Below are 22,357 nucleotides of genomic sequence, written 5' to 3' on the forward strand. Positions count from 1 at the left end.
TAAGGCCCTTGGCTGCTGGTGGTCACAGGGCTCTGCTCTCACAGAGCCTTTGCAGTGTAATGAGCAGGAGGTTGTGAATCACACCAGCCTCTCATGGGCAGGTACAGCTGTATGAAGAGGGTGCAGTGACATTCCTGTGCCACAGTGACCTCCCTCCATGGATGTGCTCAAACATAATCCACATCCTCCACCGCCTCCACCCTCAGCTTCCCTCCATCCAGCAGGTCCCACCACCCCTCCAGCACCCTCCTCTCCTCCCCTGCAGCTGTGGGGTGTCTCAAGGGAGCTGAACACAGGAGGTGAGATGAAGAGGCTTTATTAAGGCTTTCCTGACTGGCTGGGGACCCTCAGCTCTCACACGGCCCTGGCTGTCTAGTCCCACACCGTGGCTTCAGGGAAGCAGTGCTGCTGCTCTGCTTCACTCTTCTCCACAATCACCTCACTTTGATGAGAGGCTGAGCCGTGTCCAAGCTGTCCAAGGCATTCAAATCCTCCCCCAGTGTGGTCCTGTCCCACTCAGGTTCCTCTCCTGCAGGGCCATGGCTGTGCTCCCCCAGCAAACAGCCTCCCTTCCCTTCTGGTCCTTGGTGACCTTCTATGCTTCTCTCCTGGATTTTCCTACCTGAGCTGGGTTTGTGCCCACATGGCTGTGGCCAGAGCTGCCCTGGGATGCAGCTCCTCTACCAGGTCACAAACAAAACAAGACTTCCCAAATATCCGTAAAAGAGCACCCCACTAACTCCAGCCAGATGCTGTGTTGGTTGGAGGGACCAGAACTTTCAACAAGCTCCAGGTGTAGATGCAACAGGGCATAAGTCTGTCTGTGACAGAGGAACAGGTGATTACACCAGAGTAGTTTTGGGGGGTTTGATCTCTACTCTCAGCAAGTGCTTGGTGGAAGCGAATCCTGCCCTTGGATCCGTGGTCAGCTGCTTGGCTGAGTCTGTATCAGCAGCATCATCACTGTTATGACATCTGGGTGCACTTGAATGAAAAGAGTATGACTGGCCACATTTCAACCCAAAATGTAGCCTGTCCCCAGGCCTGCCATGCTGCAAAGCCGTGGGGTGGGGAGAAGCTTTGCTAGCTGACACTGAAGGTGACGAAGGAGCCATCTGCTTTGTGCTGCTGTCCCACCAGCTCCACCTCCCCCCAGGGCTGGGCTGGGACCCTGCAGCGCGCGGCAGAGCGGCCGGGCAGGGCCTCGCTGAGCTGGGTCACCTCGCTGAGCTCTGCCTCCAGCGTGCTGACGGTGTTGGTCACCTGGGCCACGTGCACCCTGTGAGCTGCCTTCTTGTGCAGGAGGCAGCTGAAGATCTTCTTGAAGCCCTTGCGGAAGTGTTTGGAGACCAGGGCGTAGACGATGGGATTGACGCAGGAGTTGGCGTAGGAGATGACGTGCGACAGGATGCGGAGCACGTACGTGGAGTGGTTGAGGGGGAAGTACCCGAACCAGACGCAGAGGATGACCAGGTGGTGGGGCAGCCAACAGAGGCAGAACAGCACGGCCACAATGATGATCATCCTGGTGACCTTCCGCTTGGCCTTCTTGGACTCGGACATGTCTTGGAGAGGGTCCACGGACTTCCACAGGTAGCGAATAGTCCGCACGTAAGTGAGGCTCAGGATCAGCACCGGGATGATGTAGCTGAAGACGAAGGTGCAGATGTCCATGACCTTGCGCTGGGAGATCTCCCAGATGGGGTGGCACACGGTCAGGTTGGCCAGCTGGAATTCCTGGTAGTAGCTGAGGTAAGGGCCCGAGAAGATGAAGGAAAGCCCCCAGATGAGGCCGATGGCCATGAGGCCATTCCGGGGCGTCCTCAGCTCCCTTGAGTGCAGGGGGTATCGTATGGCCAAATACCTGTGTGGGAAAGGGAGAGGGATGCAGCTGCAGTCCTGGGGAGGACACAGAGAGAGCATCTCTGGGAGCAGATTGGAGGAAGCTCACAAGGGATGGATTTGAGTTTTCCAGGGCAATTAGTGACACAACTGATTCCCTGGTGCTTCTCAGGATCCCTGCACAGTGCAGAATGAGGAAGATCCTCACCCAACCCTGTCCTGTCACCCTCTCTGCTCCCAGCAGTACTTGTGGGGACAAGGGGTATGGTTCCCTTCTGTCCCTCTCCCTAATCCAGCAGATCCTCACTTGATCATCACTCTGACTGGCAGAGCACAAATGAGAGCAGCAGTGTGGATACGAAGGCAGGAGCAAGTCCCCAGGATCCCCAAACAGTGTTCCTCACACTGGCACACATGAAAGCACATCACCCCTTTTCAGTTCTGTAATTAGCTGGTTCCCTAATTACACCCAGAATTGGGGGCCTGTGCTACCTCCCTTGCTTGGCACCTCTGTTCCCTCAGCTCAGGGGGACATGGGGGGAGAGGCAGCCCCTGGCCATGTTTTAGCTCCTGGGGATGCTGTCCCAGCACCTGCTGGGATGGCAGGACACATCCAGCCCAGCTCTGGGGCTGCCATGGCTCTTCCCACGGACTTTCCACATCCCATCTTGCAGGTTTCAGGCACAGAGCAGAGCAGCACCAGGAGCTCCCTGCCTCTCACTCACTGCAGGTACATAACTCACCGACCCTTGCAGAGTCAGGGGCTGAGTGAGCATGAGGTAAAGCTCAGGCAGGAATAACAGCCTTCCTGGCTAAAAACTACCCTGGAAAATGCTGGGACAACCACTGGAGCAAGGGGACAGCACTGGGACAAAAAGGGGCTTTTGCTAATGAAAGGGGAGGGTGGGAAAATCAGTGTCTCAGCTCAAATATCCCAGTGGCTTTTTCTCCTCGAGGTTTGTCTGCTTTGCCGGGGGCTATTGGGAGGGTCAGGGCTCTCTCCATACATCCCAGGAAGAGCCACAACTGCACAGGGACTGAGCTTTGCTTTCCTCTGGTTTTCCATTTCCACTTCAACTGCCAGAGCCCAGTCCTACAGCTTTGGGGTCTGAAAGCTTCCTCCAGCTGGGCACTGAGGACAGGGGTCGCAGTCCCAACCCTCTGGTAGACCCCATCCTTGGTGGTTTTATTTCCTTGCACACAACAACTGGGAAATGCTCCTGGATTCCTCTAGGAGCCCTGGGAGATGGCAGCAATCAGGGTATAACTCCAGGGGATTCTGTCCCCTCTCTGCCTAGGGGGGATCCAGAGAAAGGGGACCCTCAAGGTGCAGGGAGCCCCCCCCATTCCCTTTTTCCTACCTGTCGAGGGAGACGGTGGCCAGGGTGAAGCTGCTGGCGTACATGGTGAGGTAGATGAAGAAGTGGACAGCCTTGCACATGAAGGGCCCAAACACCCACCCCTCCAGGGTGTAGATGGTGGCTTGGAAGGGGACGCAGAAGAGGATGAAGCAGAGGTCGGCCACCCCCAGGTTGAGGATGAAGAGGTTGGTGGTGTTCTTCACCTGCCCGTTGCGCAGCAGCACGGCCAGGACCAGGCTGTTGCCCACCGTGCCCACGAGGAAGATGACGAGGTACACCAGGGGGATTATCACGGACTCGGGATGCCAGCCCCCCTCGGAGCCTGCCGTGGAGCTGTTCATGGCCGGGAGTGCACAGAGAGGGGATGGATGGGGGGAGAATATGTGGAGAAGGCACCGGGCAGGCACAGAGGGTGCAGGAGTGCAGGGGAAAGGGGTGCAAGGAGAGGTCAGTGAGGGGTGGATCAGGGACTACACGGGAAAAGGGGTGCACAGAGAGCACCTGGGGAGTGCAGAAGGGATATAGGGGCAAAGGGGGTGCAGGGAGTGCAGTGGGGATGCAAAGGCAAAGGGGGTGCAGGGAGAGGTCAGCAGGGATTTCACGGGGAAGGGGGTGCAGGGAGAGCGCACTGGAGAGCACAGAAGGAATGCACGGGGAAAGGGGGTGCAGGCAGAGTGCAGTGGGGAGCACAGAAGGGATGCGAAGGAGAAGGGGGTGGACGGAGAGGTCAGTGAGGAGCGCACCGCGAACGCGCAGGGAAGGGGTGAAGGGGAAAAGAGGCGCACGGAGAGTGCACGGGAGATGCCCGGGAAAGGGGGTGCAGGGAGAGCCGGCGCGGGGGGATGCAGGGGGGAGCCAGGCGCCCTTCACCTCCTCCGGGGTCGGCGGGAGCCCGCGGCCGCTCGGTGCGGCTCCGGCGGTGCGGATCCAGCGCTCTCCGTGCGCCGCCGGAGCGGGGGGGCCCCGGGGCGGCTCCGGGGCGGCCGCTCCCGCCCGGCCCCGCGCATCGCGCCCCGAGCCCGGGGAGGGGATCCCGGGCCCTCCCGCTGCCCGTGGGGAGCCCTCCCGGGCACAGGGGCTCGGGGCGGGGGTGCTTTGCCCCAGTGCGAGGTAAATATCTGTTAGTAATGTTACACCCCGGGCCGGGGCTGGGTGCCCCAAAGGGAGCTGGACACCCAAAATCTGGGGTTTTTTTCCTTATTGCTTCCCCGTGCAGCAGTCACTGGGAGAGGGCTTGTTCAACCCTAGGGGCTGCAGGGCTGTTTTTTTTAGGAATGGAGGTTCCTCTCCGACTGCAAATGTGTCCAGCATGCAGCTAAATCCTTGCACCAAAGCACCCGAGGTGAGCCCAGGTTTGCAGGAGAAACCACGTTTTTCCCCAGGGCTGGGGGTCAGGGTGATTCACTGCAGCGAGAACAGATTTTTGTCACGTCTTGTCTTCTTTTCCTGCAAAAATTGCTCAGAGCCTTTACAGATGGAAGTCTTGGGACTGGCCGGTGCAATCAGCTCTCCAAGGACTCTTCATGTGGCCCCCAGGCTGCCTTGCTTTGTTCCTGTGGAGAGAGAGAAATACTTAATGCATCAATTACTCCTGTAACTGACCCACTCCACAGCTTCCCAGTTCTCTTCACGGACGTTCAGAGCTGAGCCTGCTGGCAGTGCTGGGAGCTCTGGGGACACTCACAGCCCTGTGACATTGCCAGTATAGGATACAGAGCCCTTTTCACCCTCAGCAGCCCACAAGAAGCCCCACAAAGCCAGCTCCTGTTCGGACAAGGTATGTGGGAAAGTGGATAGACCCCTTTGGCGTGAGGATGAGATGCTCCTGACATTATCTTGCAGGCAATTAGGAGCAGCACAGCGGGAAACTGGCCATCCCACAGGATTCAAGGAGGTGCTGAGACACAGGGTGTAGATCTGCTTCCCTCTCCTGATCCAGAGTGGCCACATTCCCCTCAGGGAATCACTCCTGGCCTCAACAAGGGCTCAGCCACATCCCCAGCCATGACCATGGAGGTTGCAGGGCCAGCTTGTGGGGAAAGCCCAGCCCCAGGGAGTTTTTACCCTTGGGAAATTGCCCCAGTTCCAGGGAGGTTTCACCCCATGGGATCTGCCCTGTGTCCTCAGATACCCACTGCAGGGCACTGGCATTTGGGTGATGACACTGGTGGTGTCTTTGGTCTCCCTTGAGCTGTGGTCAGCTCTCAGATAGGCCAGGTCCACCCTCGTGCTGCAGGGTGAGATTAAAAAAAAAAAACCAAAGGAAAACATCCAGTTTCTTCCTGAACACCAGCACAGCTCACAACCTGCAGCGCTGTACACAAAGATTAGTAGCAGAATCCCTCATCCAAAAACTGCAAAATAAGTTCTTGGCCTGAGAGATAGATGGGTTATTTGGGCAGGGGTGCAGCAGGATGGAGATCTGGCCTCCAAATCCCCAAAAGGAAAAGTCACATTATAAGGCTACCAGCCCTCCCAGGCTGCAGGGGCAGGCGGCACGGGGAGGGTCTGTGCATGGTGTGAGTGTTTGCAGCTGGTAACCCTCACTGGATTTATCCCTGCGACACCAAAGGCAGCTCAGCCCCGCTGCAAGGCTCTCACCAAGGCTCTGCTTGATGCAGTGCTGCAGGTTTGCGTGGTCCTCCTCCCCCTCTGCCCTGCAGCAGGAATCTACACATTGAGCCAGTGGTTGGCAGCTTTATCCTTCCATTTACAGGCTCCAGAGGAGCAGAAAAGTTTTGTGTCAGTGTATGAGAAAGAAATGTGCCCATGCCACACCTGATGGCTGCTCTAGCACTGGAGCGGGTCCCTTGGGGGGTGACATGCATGTGGGGCACCTAAAGGTGGGTGCTGACTTTATCAGTCTGTCTGAACCACAGAGAGGAGCAGTTGTTCATAAAACAGGTTCTAATTGCCATATCTGCTTAGTTCAGCATCATCCTGGAGCACAGTTTGGCTTAGAGAGGGAATGGATTCCTGGGAGATGTGTTGGGAACCTGGAGCAGACAGACAGTTTAAGAGATTTCCCACAGAAAGCTGCAGCTTGAGGACACGGTTGATTTTTTATTTTATTTTTTCCCTTTGAGTTTCCTGTATGTGAGAAGAAAGGAGAACTTTGGAACCAGGAATAAGAGACCACAGCTGAGCTCTTGGAAGGGGAGAGGAGCCAAAATTGCTGCTTCCTGTAGTGTGGCAGCAGCAAAGAGCAGCCAGGCAGGCAGAGCCCAGGCTGGCAAAGATAGGTCTGAGCCTGGTGGGAGCAGCTCTGGGAGCAGCGTGTACCACTCACTATTATAACCACTATGTTTGTGTAAATATTTAGGATGAGGTACTCAAAATACCTAACGAGGTATCTCCAAGCTTGGTTCAAATATTTAAAACCCATGTGCAAGAGGACCTGGTTTTAAGCACTTCCCTCAGGTAGCAGGTGCAAATCCATTTTGATACCTTTAAATAGCTCCAGGGAAGTACTGCTGGCTTTGGGTGTGTCTGGGGCTTTGAAGTAAAAACAAAGAGTCTCTGTAACCAGGTACACAGCCCAAGGGGGGCAAAGGCAGTGGGAGGGGGGAGATTTTGGTGGCTGATGTGGATCTTCTTTGGGGTGGGTGGGACAGGGTTGGGGGGGTGATCCTGGAGGCCAATTTGGGGGTCAATACCAGGGTGGGTGAGGGAGACAAGGTAAGGGAGGTGACCCTGGGGGCTGATTTGGGGGTCAGTGCCAGGGTGCGTGAATGGGACAGGGTTAAGGATGTGACCCTGGGGGCTAATTTGGGGTCAGCCCTGGTGGGGGTGACCCTGGGGCAGAGGAGTCTGACTGGGCTGGGGGGCTCAGACTGGGTGTGACTGAGCGGGACGAGGGCAGGAGGGCCGGGGGTGGGTGTATCCAAAGGCAGGGTGAGCCCCGGCGCCGGGAGTGTCCCCGAACCCCCCCGATCCCCTCCCGGGATCCCCCCGGCCGGTCCTCCCCGTTCCCGGCGGCCCCCGCGGCGGCCCCTCGCGCCGCTGCCCGGCCCGTGATGCACCGCGGCGCTGGCGCAAGATGGCGGCGGAGCGTCAGGGCGGCGGCGGCCGCGGGGCCGGGGCGGAGGAGAACCGGGACGGCAGAGACGGAAAGGACAACAAGGAGAACGAGCGGCCCGCCGCGCCGCAGCCCGGCGGCCTCGGCGACAGCCTGGGCCTGGAGAGCATCCTGAGCCGCGGCGGAGGGCGGGGGGGAACGTGGCAGGCCCGGCCCCGTGGGCGGCGGGGGGACGTGGCGGCAGCCCGAGGATCGTGGGGCCCGGAGGACGCGGCCTCGCGGGGAGGGACGGGGGGCGGCGGGGACTCCCCGGGTCGGGCCCCCTGCAGCGGCCCCGCGGAGGGGCAGACGGTGCTGGCCCGGCCCGGCGTGAGGGGTTGGTTTGTGTGAAACGGCTCAGCCCGGCATTCCTGAGGTGTGGATTTGCGCTCTGCCTGTGCGGCTTCTCCTTCCGAACCGCGTGGCAGCTGGAGCCAGCCCCCACGGCAGAGCTCTGTGCTGGGTTGTGTGCTTTAGATAGGAGCAGGTCACCTCTGAGCTGCTGATTGTAATATTGAAGCTTGAAGCAATAATGGATAAAAAAATCTTAGCAGGTGCGCAGAGGTGGCCAACGGCCTCCTGCGGATTTAGTGCTTCCAAAATCTGATGTGGCCTGTAAAGCTCGTGGAGGTTTTGTGAAACTTTGATGTGAAACTAGTCCAGCTGCACAGCTGTGGGAGAGCTGGGGTTTGTTTGTCTTCTGGGTCAGAGGAAAACCCAGGTGAAATGAGGTTGGAGTTTTCCACGTGGCATATGGCAGGTGGTGTGTAGTCAGTAACTGTGGAGTAAGATGCAGAAATGGCAATCGCCCTGCTAATATTGAAAATATCTGAATCAATGAAAAAGTACATAATACGGGGGGTATGAATTCAGCAAGTAACTGCACAGGATAAAAGAGAGTCTGAAAAAAATCTTGGGTAGACAGCAAGGACGAGGAGGGCTGTGTTGAGACATTGCAGTTTGAATCGTTCGTTCCACAAATACGAAATAACTCAGTGTAGTAACTATTGGTGCAGGTTCTTAATACTTGAGAGACTTAATTTTAGGTGTAGTTACAAGAAAACACTTTGATAGACATTGGCATTTTAAACTTTAAATGTCTGGTGGTTTCTTTAGGTATAGTATTAGTGTTTCTTTTCAAGGGGTTGTTGTACAGTCTGGTTTTGGGTGTTTTTTAAAGGCTTCTTGATAAAGCTTAAAAGGAAAATTTTAGGATATAAATATATATAGCACAGAGATTTCCTGTTTGTGGTAGAGATTGTATTTCACAAAATAATCTGCCTTGTAAACGGTGTGAAAAGCATCAGCAGATTTACCAGAATATGGTGTGTTATTTACTTGGTAGTATCAGTAAGGGAATAAAGGAACTACAGGATGCACAGAAATTGGCAAATACACTGAAGAGTGCAGAGACTGGATGAGAATGATGGAGTGATGGTGTCACAGGGCAGTGCATTGTGTCACAGGTGTTTGTTACAGTCGTGCAGCAAGACTAGAAATGTGTTGAAAAACTGAGCGGAAAATCAGCCCCTGAGTTCTTTCCAAAAGCTCTTTTGAGGAGGTTCTGTGTTCAGAAAGCTGTTTGTTTGTGGAAGCTGTGTGGGGAAGGCAGCAGTGATTCTGTTCAGGGTGTTTGTGTCCTTTTCCTTTTGGGAGATGGAAGGTTTAAGGGCAGGAAAGCTTCTCTCTACCTCAGTTTTGGCAACAAAACCATATCACAAACATGGCTGGGGAGGCTGTGTAGCCAGGCTGGGGCAGTCAGTTGTGTGAGCCTGGATGTGTCTGTTGGCTGAGCTTACCCCAAAATGAGCTCCAGTGACAGCAGTGCTCCTGTGGATGTCTGTAGGAGAAGGTGCTTGAGGTTTGTCTGAGTCCTGGCCTTGCTGATGTTCATGAGCTCTGAAGTGAGCAGTGGAGTCATGAGGTGCTTTAGAACCATCAGTTCCCTCAGCTGTGTGTTTTTAGGAGGTTTTGGGGTGCCCCTCCGTTCACAGCACATTTGTTTAATGGGACCTGTAGAGTTCCCTTCCGTTATTTTGGGGTGGAACAAGGGGCTGGTGACAGACCGTGCTGTCCATGTGCCTTAACATGAATTGCAGTCCTGCAGATTGTGAAGGAGTCACAGCAGCAGCACGGTTTGAGACATGGGGACTTCCAGAGGTACAGGTTAGTACTGGGATTTTCTCCTGTGGCTTGGCTTCTCTTAATTTAAAAAGTAAAGCCCTTGTAGCAGGCAACAAAACCCATCTGCCAAGTAAATACCCCTGACAGGTTGTTCCATGTAAACTGGTTGATGTGTGCTGATCTCTGTTCACTGCAATATTCTGTGGCTGTGCCATTTAGGAGGGTTCACACAGGCTCTTTTTTCTCCATTGCCCTGAAGAGCTTGTTTGTTAACACCTGTGTGATATCAGTATTCAATAAACACACATAAACCAATCTGTAATGAGAACATCATTCTGATTTTTCAAGATCAGGGCTTATTATATGTCTTCTTACCTTTCTTATTTTCTATTAACTATTTCTAGTTATTTTCTATTAACTGCTGTTTTACAGGCAGTGTGTGAGTTACCTCTTACCATATGTCAGACACGGAGTTCTTAGTTGTTAAACATGGCCTGGCACGGCCTTTAGTCCTTTTTTCCCTGTTTGGATAGGGCAGTAAGGAAAGTTGTTCTTTGGCCAAACTGACTGTGATTGTCTTTTTTTTTTAGGGGTTATTGCTCCCGCAGGCTACGGAGGCTCCGAAAAACTCTCAACTTCAAGATGGGCAACAGGCACAAGTTCACTGGGAAGAAAGTAACTGAGGAGATTCTCTCAGACAACAGGTACAGCATGGAATTGAACACTCAGTGAAGAGTTTCACTTCAATAATTTCTTTTCATGTGGATGTGGTGGAAGAATTCTATACAATATGCTCAGAAACGTTTCTTTTCAGAGGTGTGTGTTGTTGATATTAATAAGAGATAAAAGCCAGGATTTTGGGCTCATTTCCCATCTGTCAGGAATGAAAAGGAACACTTGAAACATCTGCTATCTCCTCTTTTTCTGTGGGAAAAGAACACATTGTGCTGCATTCACCTGTGTTGTTAACATATTGAACCCATTTGAAGAATGACCCAAAATGATAAATTCTTTGTCTTTTCAATGTCTGTGGTGCTATAGAATAGTTGCAAATTCTCTTCCTCAGTGGGATAATTGAATTTCTGAGTGAGAAACACAGCAGAAAACAGTTAGGAATAATGTGACTTTGTGTGCTTAGAACGTTAAGAAACATTCGAGCTGATCAAGCGCGAAACACGATCAAGCTGAACTTCCGTTACCAAACCTTGCAGATCCCATGGTGATGAACTGATGGTGATGTAATTCTCATTTGGATGCCATTATTTCCTCATTAATCCCCCTGTGCCCTGCAGGTATTTGCTGTTGATCCTGATGGATGCAGAGAGGGCCTGGAGCTATGCCATGCAGCTGAAGCAGGAGGCCAACACGGAGCCCCGCAAACGCTTCCACCTGCTGTCGCGGCTGCGCAAAGCTGTGAAACACGCCGAGGAGCTGGAGAGGCTCTGTGAGAGCAACAGGGTGGATGCCAAGACAAAGCTGGAAGCACAGGTAACCACTGGTACTTTGATCTCGTTTTACAGCAACCTTTGGATTTGGGGTGAAGAGATAAGAACTGTCTAGCAATGGATAATCAAAAAAAGTAAAAATGGTTGAGGGAGACTAAGGCGATGCAACACAGCCTAAGAAACTGTGCTTATCTGTTGAGTTATCTTTGTTAAATGCCCTGAGATAGCCACCTAGAACACAAGACCTGGGGCTTCAGTCCCTGGAAATTAGAAAGCAACTGTGTTGTGACACCGGTCTCTTTGAACAAGGGGATTTAGTACCATGCTCAGTTACTTAAACTGCCGTTTTATAGCATATTGCTGGAAAAAAAATGTTTTGTAACATCAGTGGGCCATGTTGATTGCATAACAAGCAAGAAACATCTTTGCTTTCATCTCTGAGCAGCCCTGTCTAGTGGACGGAGTCCCTGTCCATGGCAGGGGGGTTGGAGCTAAATGATCTTTAGGGTCTCTTCCAGCAATCAATTCTGTGATTCCATTCCATGATTCTTTGATTCCTTAGAAATGTAGCAGTGAAAAAACATAGAAAACTGAAACTTAGAAATGTTTCAGTTAAAGAAGAAAAGGTAGGTAGGTGGTAACCTGTCATCCAGATCAGGTGCCTTCTGTGGGAAGACCAAACAAAAAGGGCAGGGCTTAGTCACTCACTGCAGGTGTCACAGCAGCCTTGTACTAAAGGTTGTAGTAATCAGGCCATGGATCTTGGGTGAATTCCCTTGCCCCTGCTCTGTCTGCAGGCGTACATGGCTTACCTCACCGGGATGCTGCGCTTCGAGCACCAGGAGTGGAAGGCAGCAATGGAGGCTTTCAACAAATGCAAGTGAGTTCCCCCACTTCACCAGCTTCGTTTAGTAAATAGCATTGAACCAGTGGGGTAAGTGTATGCACAGTATGTACAGCAACTCTGAGTTGTTTAGTTAATTGTGCACTTAACCAGGAGGTGCTATGAAGAAACAGCATCCTCCGGAGGAGAGACACTAACTTCTCCCTTGAGATAACACCCACAAAGGGCACATACTGCAGCGTTAATATTTGTTCTTTGCTGTAGGACCATTTATGAAAAACTGGCCAATGCTTTCACAGAAGAACAAGCTGTGCTGTATAACCAGCGTGTGGAAGAGATCTCGCCCAACATCCGCTACTGTGCCTATAACATTGGTAAGGGAAGGGGGTGCCTGATCTCCAGCAAAGAGCAAGGCTTGCTCACATGAAAGGAATATTGATTTAGTTAAATACTGCTCTAAGTGACATTGCAGCAAAGCTGTAATATTTTGGGCAAATTCTGCACACGTTCTGGGACAGTTTAGCAATGGAGAAATAGACTCATTTTGCAACAGCACCTGTGGTTTTGTGTAGAAAGACAAAATAACAGTTTGTGGTGGTTTGCCTGTGAAGTCAGACTGCCAGTATAAAATCTATTGATTAGCTGTTGTATGTGAAAATAGTTTTTGAGGTGGAATGGAAATGTGATCTGGATTTGTGGATTCTCTCAGGTGACCAATCTGCCATGAATGAGTTGATGCAGATGAGACTGAGGTCTGGTGGCACTGAAGGTCTTCTTGCAGAAAAACTGGAGGTAACTTAATTGCACACTTCAACTTGAAACATTCATTGAGACTCTGTTGAGCATGAATATTGTTGCAGCAAACCATTCAAGAGCCAGAATATAACAGAAGTGAGCAAGCAAGCCTGGGCTCTGTGGGAAGCCACACTTTCCCAAAAAACCCTTTGATTTCAAAATAGTTAAATGTAATGTGAATTTAGGAAGTTTTGGATCCCTTTAAGTTCAAGCTCATAATGTGAGTCTGTTCTGTGCAGGCTCTGATCACCCAGACTCGAGCAAAGCAGGCAGCCACAATGAGTGAGGTGGAGTGGAGAGGGAGAACTGTTCCAGTGAAAATAGACAAAGTGAGGATCTTCCTGCTGGGCCTGGCTGACAACGAGGCAGCGATTGCTCAGGTAACCCAGGGGCCAGCACTGGCCTTCTAACCATCCTCTTTCCTTCAGACCAGTGCCTGATACCTGGACTAAAAGCTTGTGAATAATCTGTTTTTTTCGAGGTTGGGGTTGGAAGGCTAAAAGTGGGAATACTGACTGTAACCCAAAGCTGAAGTGTCATTTGGGATAACTCTCACAGTCTGCTAAGTGGTAGTCTGGGAGATCTGTTCTGAGTATTCCTGCTCTTTGAAACACTGTGCTGCCTTTCAGCAGCAGGATGATGGCCATTATTAGTCTGTCACTTGGGAGTGAAGGTTACATTTTTAAGAGCAACTGGTTTTGAATTAGTGTTTTAATTTCTTTAGGCATCTTGCTCAAATGTTCTGATTTCAGGGCAGCTGAAAGAAAAAGGATACATACTAAACACATTATTTTCAGCAACAGAAAGCAATTTGCCAGGTGAAGCAGGTGCTATGAGTTTTATTCCATTCTCTTACTGACTTATGGAAATCCTCAAAAGCAGGAAGAGGATTAATAAATGTGAGGATATAAATCAATCTCACATACAGTGGTTCTGAAACACTTCATAGAATCATAGAATATCCTGAGTTAGAAGGGACCCACAAGGATCATTGAAGTCCAGCTCAGTGGAACTTGTAGTGGCACATACTATGCAGGTCTTTAATATTGTAGTCAAGTTTTTCACATGTGGCTTTTTCCTTGGAAATGGTGACCAGATGGTGTATCCTGCTTTTCAGTGGCTGTATACCCACTTGCAGTTTGAAAAGGCAGTGAAAGGATCTTCAGTAACAACTGTTACAACTAAAGATGGGCTTGTTGCAGCATAAAAAACCTTTTGTCACCAGGAGAATAATGATGATAAATAAAAATGGTAAAATGAAAACCCTATGAAGGGATAAGGCAGGAACGGGGGATAGTGTTAAGAGGAGTGTGAGTAGGATAAACAGGATGTGGCTGGATAGGAAACATGAGTGTTACCCACTCTTGTCAAAATATTATGAATTGAAGGGTGCTGAATGTGTTTGTTTTTAGGAAGCACGTACACATGGCCAGCAGGTGGAAGTGCAGCTCGGAGTTCAGCATTCCATCCTTTAATTTCCATCCTGCCAGGCTGACAGCTGGGCTTTTTCAGTGTAGTTGCCCTCTGAAGCAGTGGCAGAACAGTGGGCTGAATTGGTTTTCATCTTGTTTTGTGTTCCTTGGGAGCTCTGACTAAACAGGGGAGTTTTGTGGTTCAGAATCACAGGTAGTTCTGGTGAGAGCTGAACATGCAGCAGCACTGTTTATATTTCCAGAGGGCTAAAACTTGGCCTTTTGGAAGCAGTTCTGTAGTTGTGACAGGCAGTCCATCTTCAGCTGAATGCATTGTGGTTCCTGGGATCTTTGGCACCTTTCTGCTCATCTTGACTGAGTTAAAACCCTGACATAACGTCAGTGCTCTGCAAGGTTTAATTAGAAGTAAAACCAATCTGTTGTGTATAAAAATGAAGTTTTTTCTCAGCACAATTACACCGTTGCCTTCAATATCCTATTGGTAATGGGAGAAACAGAACAAATAAGCCAAACTGAAATACAAATTGAAGTTTAAAATTGCTTATGGCAGCCCTTTTGTGGGTTTGAAGGCATGACTTTGAGGGCCCATTGGCTGTAACCAGATAGAAGTGAGAAGGCTGCAGGGCAGCATGACAGAAGTGTGCTCCTACCTGGCGTTGCCTCAAGGATTCTGTGCTCATCTCTGGACTGCAGCAAAAAATAACTGTCAGAGGTGTTACACAGTGGTTTAGAACAAATTTAAAAGGAGGATTGAGCACTTTTGGAAGTGGGTTCAGTGGGATCAGTTCCTGTGATGCCCTTTAAGATGAACCTGTGCTGTTCTGTCAGGGCACTTGAATCACAAGCTGTGGCACTTGTATCTCAGTTTCGTGATCTGATCTCTCCCAAATCAGAACCTATGTGCATTTATGCATAGAATCATCAGCTCAAGGAGTTTTTGCTTCGAAAGGAAAGCCTTTGTCTCATGGCAGGGCCCAGCCCTTTCCCTGTTTGTGCCTGACTGATGATCTGGCCGTGTGTTTTCATTTTTGTGCGTACAGTGAAATTGCTGTGCTGCTCTGGGTGAGGTTGAGAATGCAGTCAGACTCGTCTCTGGTTATTCTCAGGAGTCAGTCCCACCTTAGAAAATTCTTGCAGCAAATCTTAAATTAAAAGCAAAAAAACCAAACCCAAAAAACCCGCCTTCATCTCAGGATACCTGAGGCTTTGTGAGGGAGTAAAAATAACATTCCTTATTGGGTTTGCAAATGTGGGAAGTGGAGAGGCAGAGACTGTAGAGCTCTGTGGAAGATAAACAAGTGAGCCTGTTTTTAGACAGTTTTTTATTCATTTGGACAATTGCAAATTTGTTGCAGCAAATTTGTTGCTCATTTTATGCTGTTACCTGGAAGTGGTATAACACAGTGCTGGTGCTCTTTAATCTTCCTTCAGTTGCTAAGGTCGAGGTTTGTTTTTGGGCAGTTTTACTGTATCAGTAAGTCTTGCAGTCCCCACCTGGTTACCAAATGAAGTCGAGTTTGGGAGCTTGTTTAATTAGGTACATGATATGCCAGTAAATTAGGCAGAGATCAGGCTTCAACTTGTTTTTTAAAAGTTGTTTTCGTGTTCTGCTGTTGGGGCAGAAGGCCAAAAGCTGCTTCACTTTTTTGACAAAACCTGTGGCGACAGCAGAAAAGCACTCGGTCACTCCTGCTGCTAAAATACAGGGTTACTGTAAAAAATGCGTCAAACAAGCAAGCTGTTGCCACAGTGAGCATTGCTAGAGTGGGAGTGGAGAAAAGATAATCATCTACATGTTCTTACCACATGAGAAAAATTAAATCAGCATAACAAGAGCCGTCTGCATTGGTAGTTTGCCAGTTTGGTGCTGCTCAGCTCTTCAGTTGCTGGGCCTTTCCCACAGTGCAGTCCAGCCTCAGCTGCTCTGGGAGCAGTGCAGGGGCCATCCAGGAAGGGAAGGGAGTTGCTGGGAAGGAAGGTAGCTGGTGCAGGGATGAGGCCACGAGCTGTGTGTGCTGGGCCTTCAGTGCTGCTGAATATCACCACTGACCACATTCCCCATGGTTTCTGGCAGTTTGCTCCCAGGAATGTGTTGCAGACAGGCACAGGTTGGAGTTCTAAATACCCATGAATGCTAAAGCCACAATTTGGGAAAAGCTTTGTTTACTCTCCCCAGTTAATTGGTGCATCATACAAAAATTTCTAATTTCTAAGATATCTTGAATCTCCTTTGCTCTTAGGCAGAAAATGAGGAGACAAAGGAACGTTTGTTTGAGTCTTTACTCAGTGAGTGCAGAGATGCCATTCAGGCAGTCCGGGAGGAATTGAAACCAGACCAGGTAAGCAGCAAACATCAGCTTCTGTTTCCAACAACACAGTATTTCTTTGGGGCTGATTTGTTAGTGTTAAACTTGCTTAACAGTAAAAAAGGGCTGAGGTTTCTTTAATAAAGAGCTGCATAAGAGTTACCTTTGAACTTATTCTCTTCAGAACTGGATTGAGGAAATAGCAGCATAGAAACCCTCTCTCTTTTGCCTGAAAGTCTGTTACAGCTTCTGTGGTTTACCCAAACCTTGAGTTGCTTCTGTATTTTTCTTCCTTGTCTGCCAGTTTTAAGTAAATCATGCAGTGTTTTGTCTCCAATGTCCACAGAAACAGCGAGAGCACTCTCTGGAAAATGATTCTGGGAAGGTGTCCAACATCCAGTACTTACACAGGTAATAGGCAAACGTTGCTGTGTGCTGGTGTGAAGCAGTCGTGTTCTTATGTCAGGATTTTACTTTTGTTTGATTTTGTTTTATGGGGATTTTGTTCCGGGCCTCTCTCATCTCGAAGGATGACTGTACGGATAAGGATCTGATCCGTGCAGCTTTGAAAACATTTTCCTCAAGACTCTCAAGTTGACCTTCCCTGTGTTTTTCCCCCACTAGTAACAGCTCAGACTGGGGGAGGAAGGCTTTTTTCGGAACAAAGAGTAATGTTTGAGTAAGTCTCTGATGGTATTTTCTCTGTTTTCTTGGTAGTTACCTGACCTACATCAAGCTCTCCACGGCCATCAAGCGCAACGAGAGCATGGCCAAGTCCCTGCAGAAGGCCCTGCTGCAGCAGCAGCGCTCGGATGAGGACGGCAAGCGCACGCCTCGGCCACAGGACCTCATCCGCCTCTACGACATCATTCTGCAGGTAATTCTTTGTCCTTTGGCACAAAAACCTAATGGGGAATATACAGCAGTGCAGTTGAACTGCCTGTGAAGTCTGAAGTACCTGCAGATACCTTGGAGACGTTCAACATTTACATGAAACACAAAAAAACCCTTCTAGTTGTGAGCAGAACGTGCTGCTGGAATGGCTGTCCTTGGTTGTGCACTTTAACACAGTTTTAAAATAGTCTTTCTGACTCTTTTATGCAGCACCCTCAGAGCTGCCTTAATTTATACTGGCCAGGGAAAGTAGCAGCTAAAAATACTTGTTCTTCATAAGCAGTTTCTCAGTTTCTCCCATCATTTTTCTATTAACTGTGGGAGCCTGTGGCTGAAGCAGTTGTGAACGGGAAAGGGAAATGCCTTATGAAAGAATTAGTTCATGTGAAATCTAAGGAGTCTTTGTCCTAATTCCTGTTTGTGTCAGGAAATCTGTCCTGAGGGCAACTTGCACAAGTTTCAATGAGAGTCCTTCACAAGGTTAGAAAACTGATAATTAGAAAACTGGATGGAAAGTATTTCCATGGGAGTGTACTGTTGACTTGTCAGAAGGGGCAGCTTTCTCCTACTGCAGCAGATTCCAGAGGAAAACAGTGCCTGCATTTGTTATTCTGACTCTCCTTTGCACAGAACCTTGTGGAACTGACGCAACTTCCTGGCCTAGAGGAGGACAAGAACTTCCAAAAAGAGATTGGATTGAAGACACTCGTGTACAAAGCTTACAGGTGACTGAGAAACAGCCAGGTTTTCTTTAGCACACATGACATCCTCAAAGGTTGTAATTCCAAAGCTCTGTGTGCCGTACAGGCCTTTGATGCAGTTCCCTCTGCCCTTTTGTGAAATGGAGACTGGATGTGGAGGGGAAACTGGCCAGTGCTACTTAAGGACATCCCCTGTTACCAGTCCTTTGAGTTGGCAAAAGGGGTGGATAACAAACATGCCAGGAATCCACTCTTTACTGTTGCAGGTGTTTCTTCATTGCCCAGTCCTATGTCCTGGTAAAGAAGTGGAGTGAAGCTCTTGTGTTGTATGAAAGGGTGCTGAAATACGCCCGGGAAGTTCAGTCGGGAGCTGGAGCTCATAGGAACAGCTTGAAGGTAGGAACCCAATCCTGTGTGTAGAAGGGAGCTGAAGTTTATGAAGAAACTCTGTCCCAGTATTTATTGTTAATTAGGTGCCAGGCCATTATAATTCAAGACTGATCTTTAAGTAGGGAGAGGAGTAATACTCATTATAGCAGAGACTTTCTAGTGATGTGGGAGCTCTTCAACAGGCCCTCACCTTGGAGGAGAGGCAGACTTCCTGTAACAACTCCAAAACAACTTACCACTTTTCCTCACCTGTGCATTTTTTCCTATACAACTTCTGTAGTGCCTGAAACATGACACTGTAGCTTTTCACCTTCTGGGAAAGCTTATCAGCAGTAGGAATTAGTTCTTTGTCAGGTTTTCCCTTTGCTCTGACTCTTAGACTGGCACATTTCAGGCTCTTAAATGATTTTCTTTAATGCCCTAGGAGCTGCCTGATGTTCAGGATCTGATCACTCAAGTTAATGCAGAGAAATACTCCTTGCAAGCAGCAGCTATATTAGGTGAGTAATATACTACAGACTGTACTACAGCTCTGCTCTAATGTATCTTGAATAATGCCCCTGCAGCTATTTCATTCCTTTTATTTCATTTCTGAAGTTCCAAATGTTTTTCCACTTCACTCTGATTCATGCAGGCTCTGGAAAACTAATTTCCCCCCCCAGTTCTAGCTGCCTCTAGCTGTGTGTAATGCAGGCAGGCAGTGACTGCACACTTGGCATCTTGCTCCCTGCCCAGGGATGTGAAAACCCTTCATGGGGACGTGCACCCTTTTTAGAAACCTGCACAGAACAGTTTAGTGTTTAATTTTTTTTTGCTGCACACAATATGTCCTTACACATCCCAGTTTTGCCTGGCTGGGAGAACTACTGAGAACTGCTGGGGAGAGCATTGATATTCTGCCCTTTGTCAGTGTCAGTCTGGTCAGTGGAACTTTTGGGAACTGAGTGAACTCTCTGATTTCTTGGGTCGCTGTTTTTACTATGCCTGCTGCTGGAAACCCAGGATAAGGAATGGATTGCCCAGTCTCTTATTGCCTTAATGCTGCTTTAACAGACCCCCCAGGGCTGTTCTCATCATCTGCTGCTTTGTGCTTAACTCAAAGTTAAGCTTTTCAGAAATTCCCATGACAATGTGAAGGAGCAGCTCTCCACCACTGCAGGGCTGTGTTGGCCATAGCTGAGTGTTTGTGCTCATCTTAGTCTAGAAAGCAAGTTGATTCTACTAAAAATAGTCTTGCAGAGAGCAAGGATCATAGCTGAGCTTAGAGGCAGCTGGTTCCTGAGACAATCCTACTTTACACTGGGGTCAAGCCTGTTATTCTTACCAACTCTTCTTCAATTTTGCAGATGCAAATGATCCTCATGAGTCTGAGTCTCCATCTCAGGTCAAGGATGGCAAGGTAAGAGCTGAGAGCTCAGGCAGATTCCAAGTAGTGCTCTTAAAGAACATCACTTTTAACCTGTTACCTGAGTGACTCTCACAACTCAAGAAATGTCACACTGGTCGGGATTTGGTCATGACTGGTTTATTTAGGAGATTTTATTAGGCTTGTTTTCCTTCTCCACGTGCAGAAGGTCCGTGACACAGTGGGGTTCCTTGGGCAGGAGCTGGGCAGCTGCTTGCAGCTTCTAGCGTGGCCTCTTTCTTTATTTAGCTTTCTCCCTGCACATGGGAAGGTTTTCCAGAGATCCTTTGACGGGGCCCAAGATGCCACACAAGGGAACTTCGGCTTCTCCTGTCTCAGTTGCTGCTCAGTCCTCGTTGCTTGTTTGACCCCATCAGCTTTGATGTGTCTAATTTGTGTTTCTGCCTCCTTCTCTTTCAGCCACTCTCAGAACGGTTTGAGACTTTCTGCCTGGATCCTTCTCTTGTCAGCAAGCAAGTCAACCTCGTGCACTTCCCACCGGGATTCCAGCCCATTCCATGCAAACCCTTGTTCTTTGACCTGGCCCTTAATCATGTTGCTTTCCCACCTCTGGAGGACAAGGTGGAGCAGAAGGCCAAGAGTGGCCTCACAGGATATATAAAGGGCATTTTTGGATTCAAAAGTTAACCAGGACCCCCAGAGAAACAGAGGTTTTATTCTGTATTGAAGGAAAAGCTCCAAGAGGTTCTAGGACACCAATACCTGCACCTGAAACCAACAGAGGGAAGTTTTACCACCTTCTCTCCTGTGTCCTGTGTGTATGTCTGTGCACTCACATTCTCTCCCAGTGTATTAAAGACAAGCAATTATTCAGAAGCAAACACACACTATAAATAGCTGAAAATAATCTGGAGCACAGAGAAATTCCATTTTGCTTGGAGAAGTTCTGTGACCAGTGGCCTGTTCAGGGCCAGTACACATCTACTTATCATGGACCAGGGCATAGGTATAATTTGACTCTTCCCTCTGCCCCATTATTTGACACTATAATTTGATATTTTGGTCTAGAAATTGGGGTGTGATGGGGAAACAGAGGTAAAAGTACAGGAGAACTAAACCAGCAAGGTGAGGCTCCCACATGATGGCTATGGAACAGTAGCCAAGGGGGCTACTTCTCCTTCCCTTTTGAATCCCAGAAGTCTCTGTATTTTTTAAAAATGTAACAGAACTGACAAAATAGAGCCTCTTTCCTTATTGATAAGGATGGCAGATACGAAATGTTAATGGTTACCCCAGCTGTGGTGGGTGAATTTGTACTCTGGGCCAATAGCATCCTTCTTTATTCATGCACACCTTTTGTTAAATACCTGAATACAGTATAGAACCTATTCCTACAAGGATTTTCCTGGGAAACTAGCTTCATGGGTGGCTTTGGAAATTGCTACTTGCTCTTCATGGGAAGTTGGGTCTCTCATTGTTCATTTTGTCTCTGATCTAAGCCTTGCCTGAAAACAAGATGATCTTTTTCTGGAGTTCATTTGTTGCTTTGTTCTTCATCCTTGGTCAGTAACTACAACCTGAAATGGGGGATAAGGAACAGGAGACCAGGAGGTTTGTGAGTGATAAATCATCTCTGTCGTGCCAGACAACTTTTTTTATAAAGCACCCAGGTGCCACGGTGACAGGCACTTTGAAAATGCAGATAATTTCGTAATTGTGATGACTTAAACAGGAAAAAACCCCACAGCACATGGGCAGAACTGTTCCTAAATAAAGTATTTGGAAGTTTCCACCAGCACTGTGTGGGTTTTCACTCAGCCTGTGGCTGGAAGGTGAGGCAGCAGTTCGTTCTGCCTGAACTCCTGTGCTCAGTTGTCTGGGCTTTGTGTTGTTTCTCCATTTTTAGGCATTGGGGTCAGAAACAGAAGAACTATTTGAAATAGTTGAATTTTTCCATGGAAATTTTCCATGCAAGGTGCTCGTGAGATGAATGGGGGTAATTAACAATTCCCATTATTTTAATACAAATATTTGCCTTTTCTGTTCCAAGTTGATTTGATTTGTGAGTTCTCAAAGTACAGAAGGACTCTGTACTTTAAGGAGGACTCTGTGCTCAGAAAGAGGTAAGACGAGGAGGAGGAACTTCTTGTTTGTGTTTAATTTTTGCAACATGGAAACAAAATGGGAATTTCTGGTATTATAGCTAATTCCCTTTGTGTCTAGATGCCACGGGGATTTTACAGCAGAAAGGGAAAGTGTAGAGCTGAAAGAAACATGAAGGACTTTTTTCATCCGATGGCAATTTCTAGAAAACATGGTCTTGAATGACAGATGTCCCTCTAAAGCCCATTTCCTTTTAGGCAAGGAAAGGCCAGAGAATAACCAGCACAGGCATCACCTGCTCTGTTTCAGGATATCTCCTGTGTAAATCCACCTGAGCTGCTCTTTCCCTCTCAACTTTTGTATCAGATCATTGAGAGCTCCCATTTGGTTTGCACACCAAACTCCTGCTTTCCTACCACGGATCTGTTTGGTGCCTGGATTGACTCCAAGAAAACTTGTACTGCGGCCACTTTCTAGATCGTTACTGTTACAAAAACCTAAAAGCAATTTGGCCTCTTTATGCCAAACATCTTTTGACAAGTAACTGATTAGTTGGAGGCAGATAAGAAATTTGAAAACAATAAAGTTTTATTCCTGACCTCCGAGGCGTGGAGTTTGTGTTGAGAACAGGGAGTACTCTTTGCCTCCCAAGCACTCAGAGGATCACGGTCCTGGGGCTACTGAACCCCTGGAGAA

At 48.8% G+C, this 22,357-nt stretch overlaps 2 protein-coding genes across 2 annotated transcripts; one reads left to right on the plus strand and one right to left on the minus strand.

Moving 5' to 3' along the window:
- Positions 1-335: 335 nt before the first annotated feature.
- Positions 336-3,546, minus strand: GALR2 (galanin receptor 2). The gene is made up of 2 exons (XM_027691972.1): positions 3,204-3,546; positions 336-1,864 (listed from the first exon to the last, which is right to left on the minus strand). The coding sequence occupies exons 1-2, from the start codon at positions 3,542-3,544 to the stop codon at positions 1,084-1,086; spliced, it is 1,122 nt and encodes a 373-aa protein (XP_027547773.1). The 5' UTR covers positions 3,545-3,546; the 3' UTR covers positions 336-1,083.
- A 3,689-nt stretch (positions 3,547-7,235) lies between these two features.
- Positions 7,236-21,350, plus strand: SRP68 (signal recognition particle 68). The gene is made up of 16 exons (XM_027691971.1): positions 7,236-7,387; positions 9,360-9,426; positions 9,975-10,088; positions 10,677-10,872; positions 11,627-11,709; positions 11,938-12,047; positions 12,383-12,465; positions 12,708-12,848; positions 16,142-16,240; positions 16,554-16,618; positions 16,925-17,084; positions 17,732-17,826; positions 18,069-18,198; positions 18,617-18,692; positions 19,539-19,591; positions 20,018-21,350. Exons 1-16 carry the CDS (start codon positions 7,243-7,245, stop codon positions 20,243-20,245), a joined length of 1,845 nt encoding a protein of 614 aa, XP_027547772.1. The 5' UTR covers positions 7,236-7,242; the 3' UTR covers positions 20,246-21,350.
- The last annotated feature ends 1,007 nt before the right edge of the window (positions 21,351-22,357 follow it).

The sequence above is a fragment of the Neopelma chrysocephalum genome, unplaced genomic scaffold, assembly GCF_003984885.1.
Source record: "Neopelma chrysocephalum unplaced genomic scaffold, ASM398488v2 Primary Assembly neopelma1_84, whole genome shotgun sequence".
Lineage (NCBI taxonomy): Eukaryota > Metazoa > Chordata > Aves > Passeriformes > Pipridae > Neopelma > Neopelma chrysocephalum.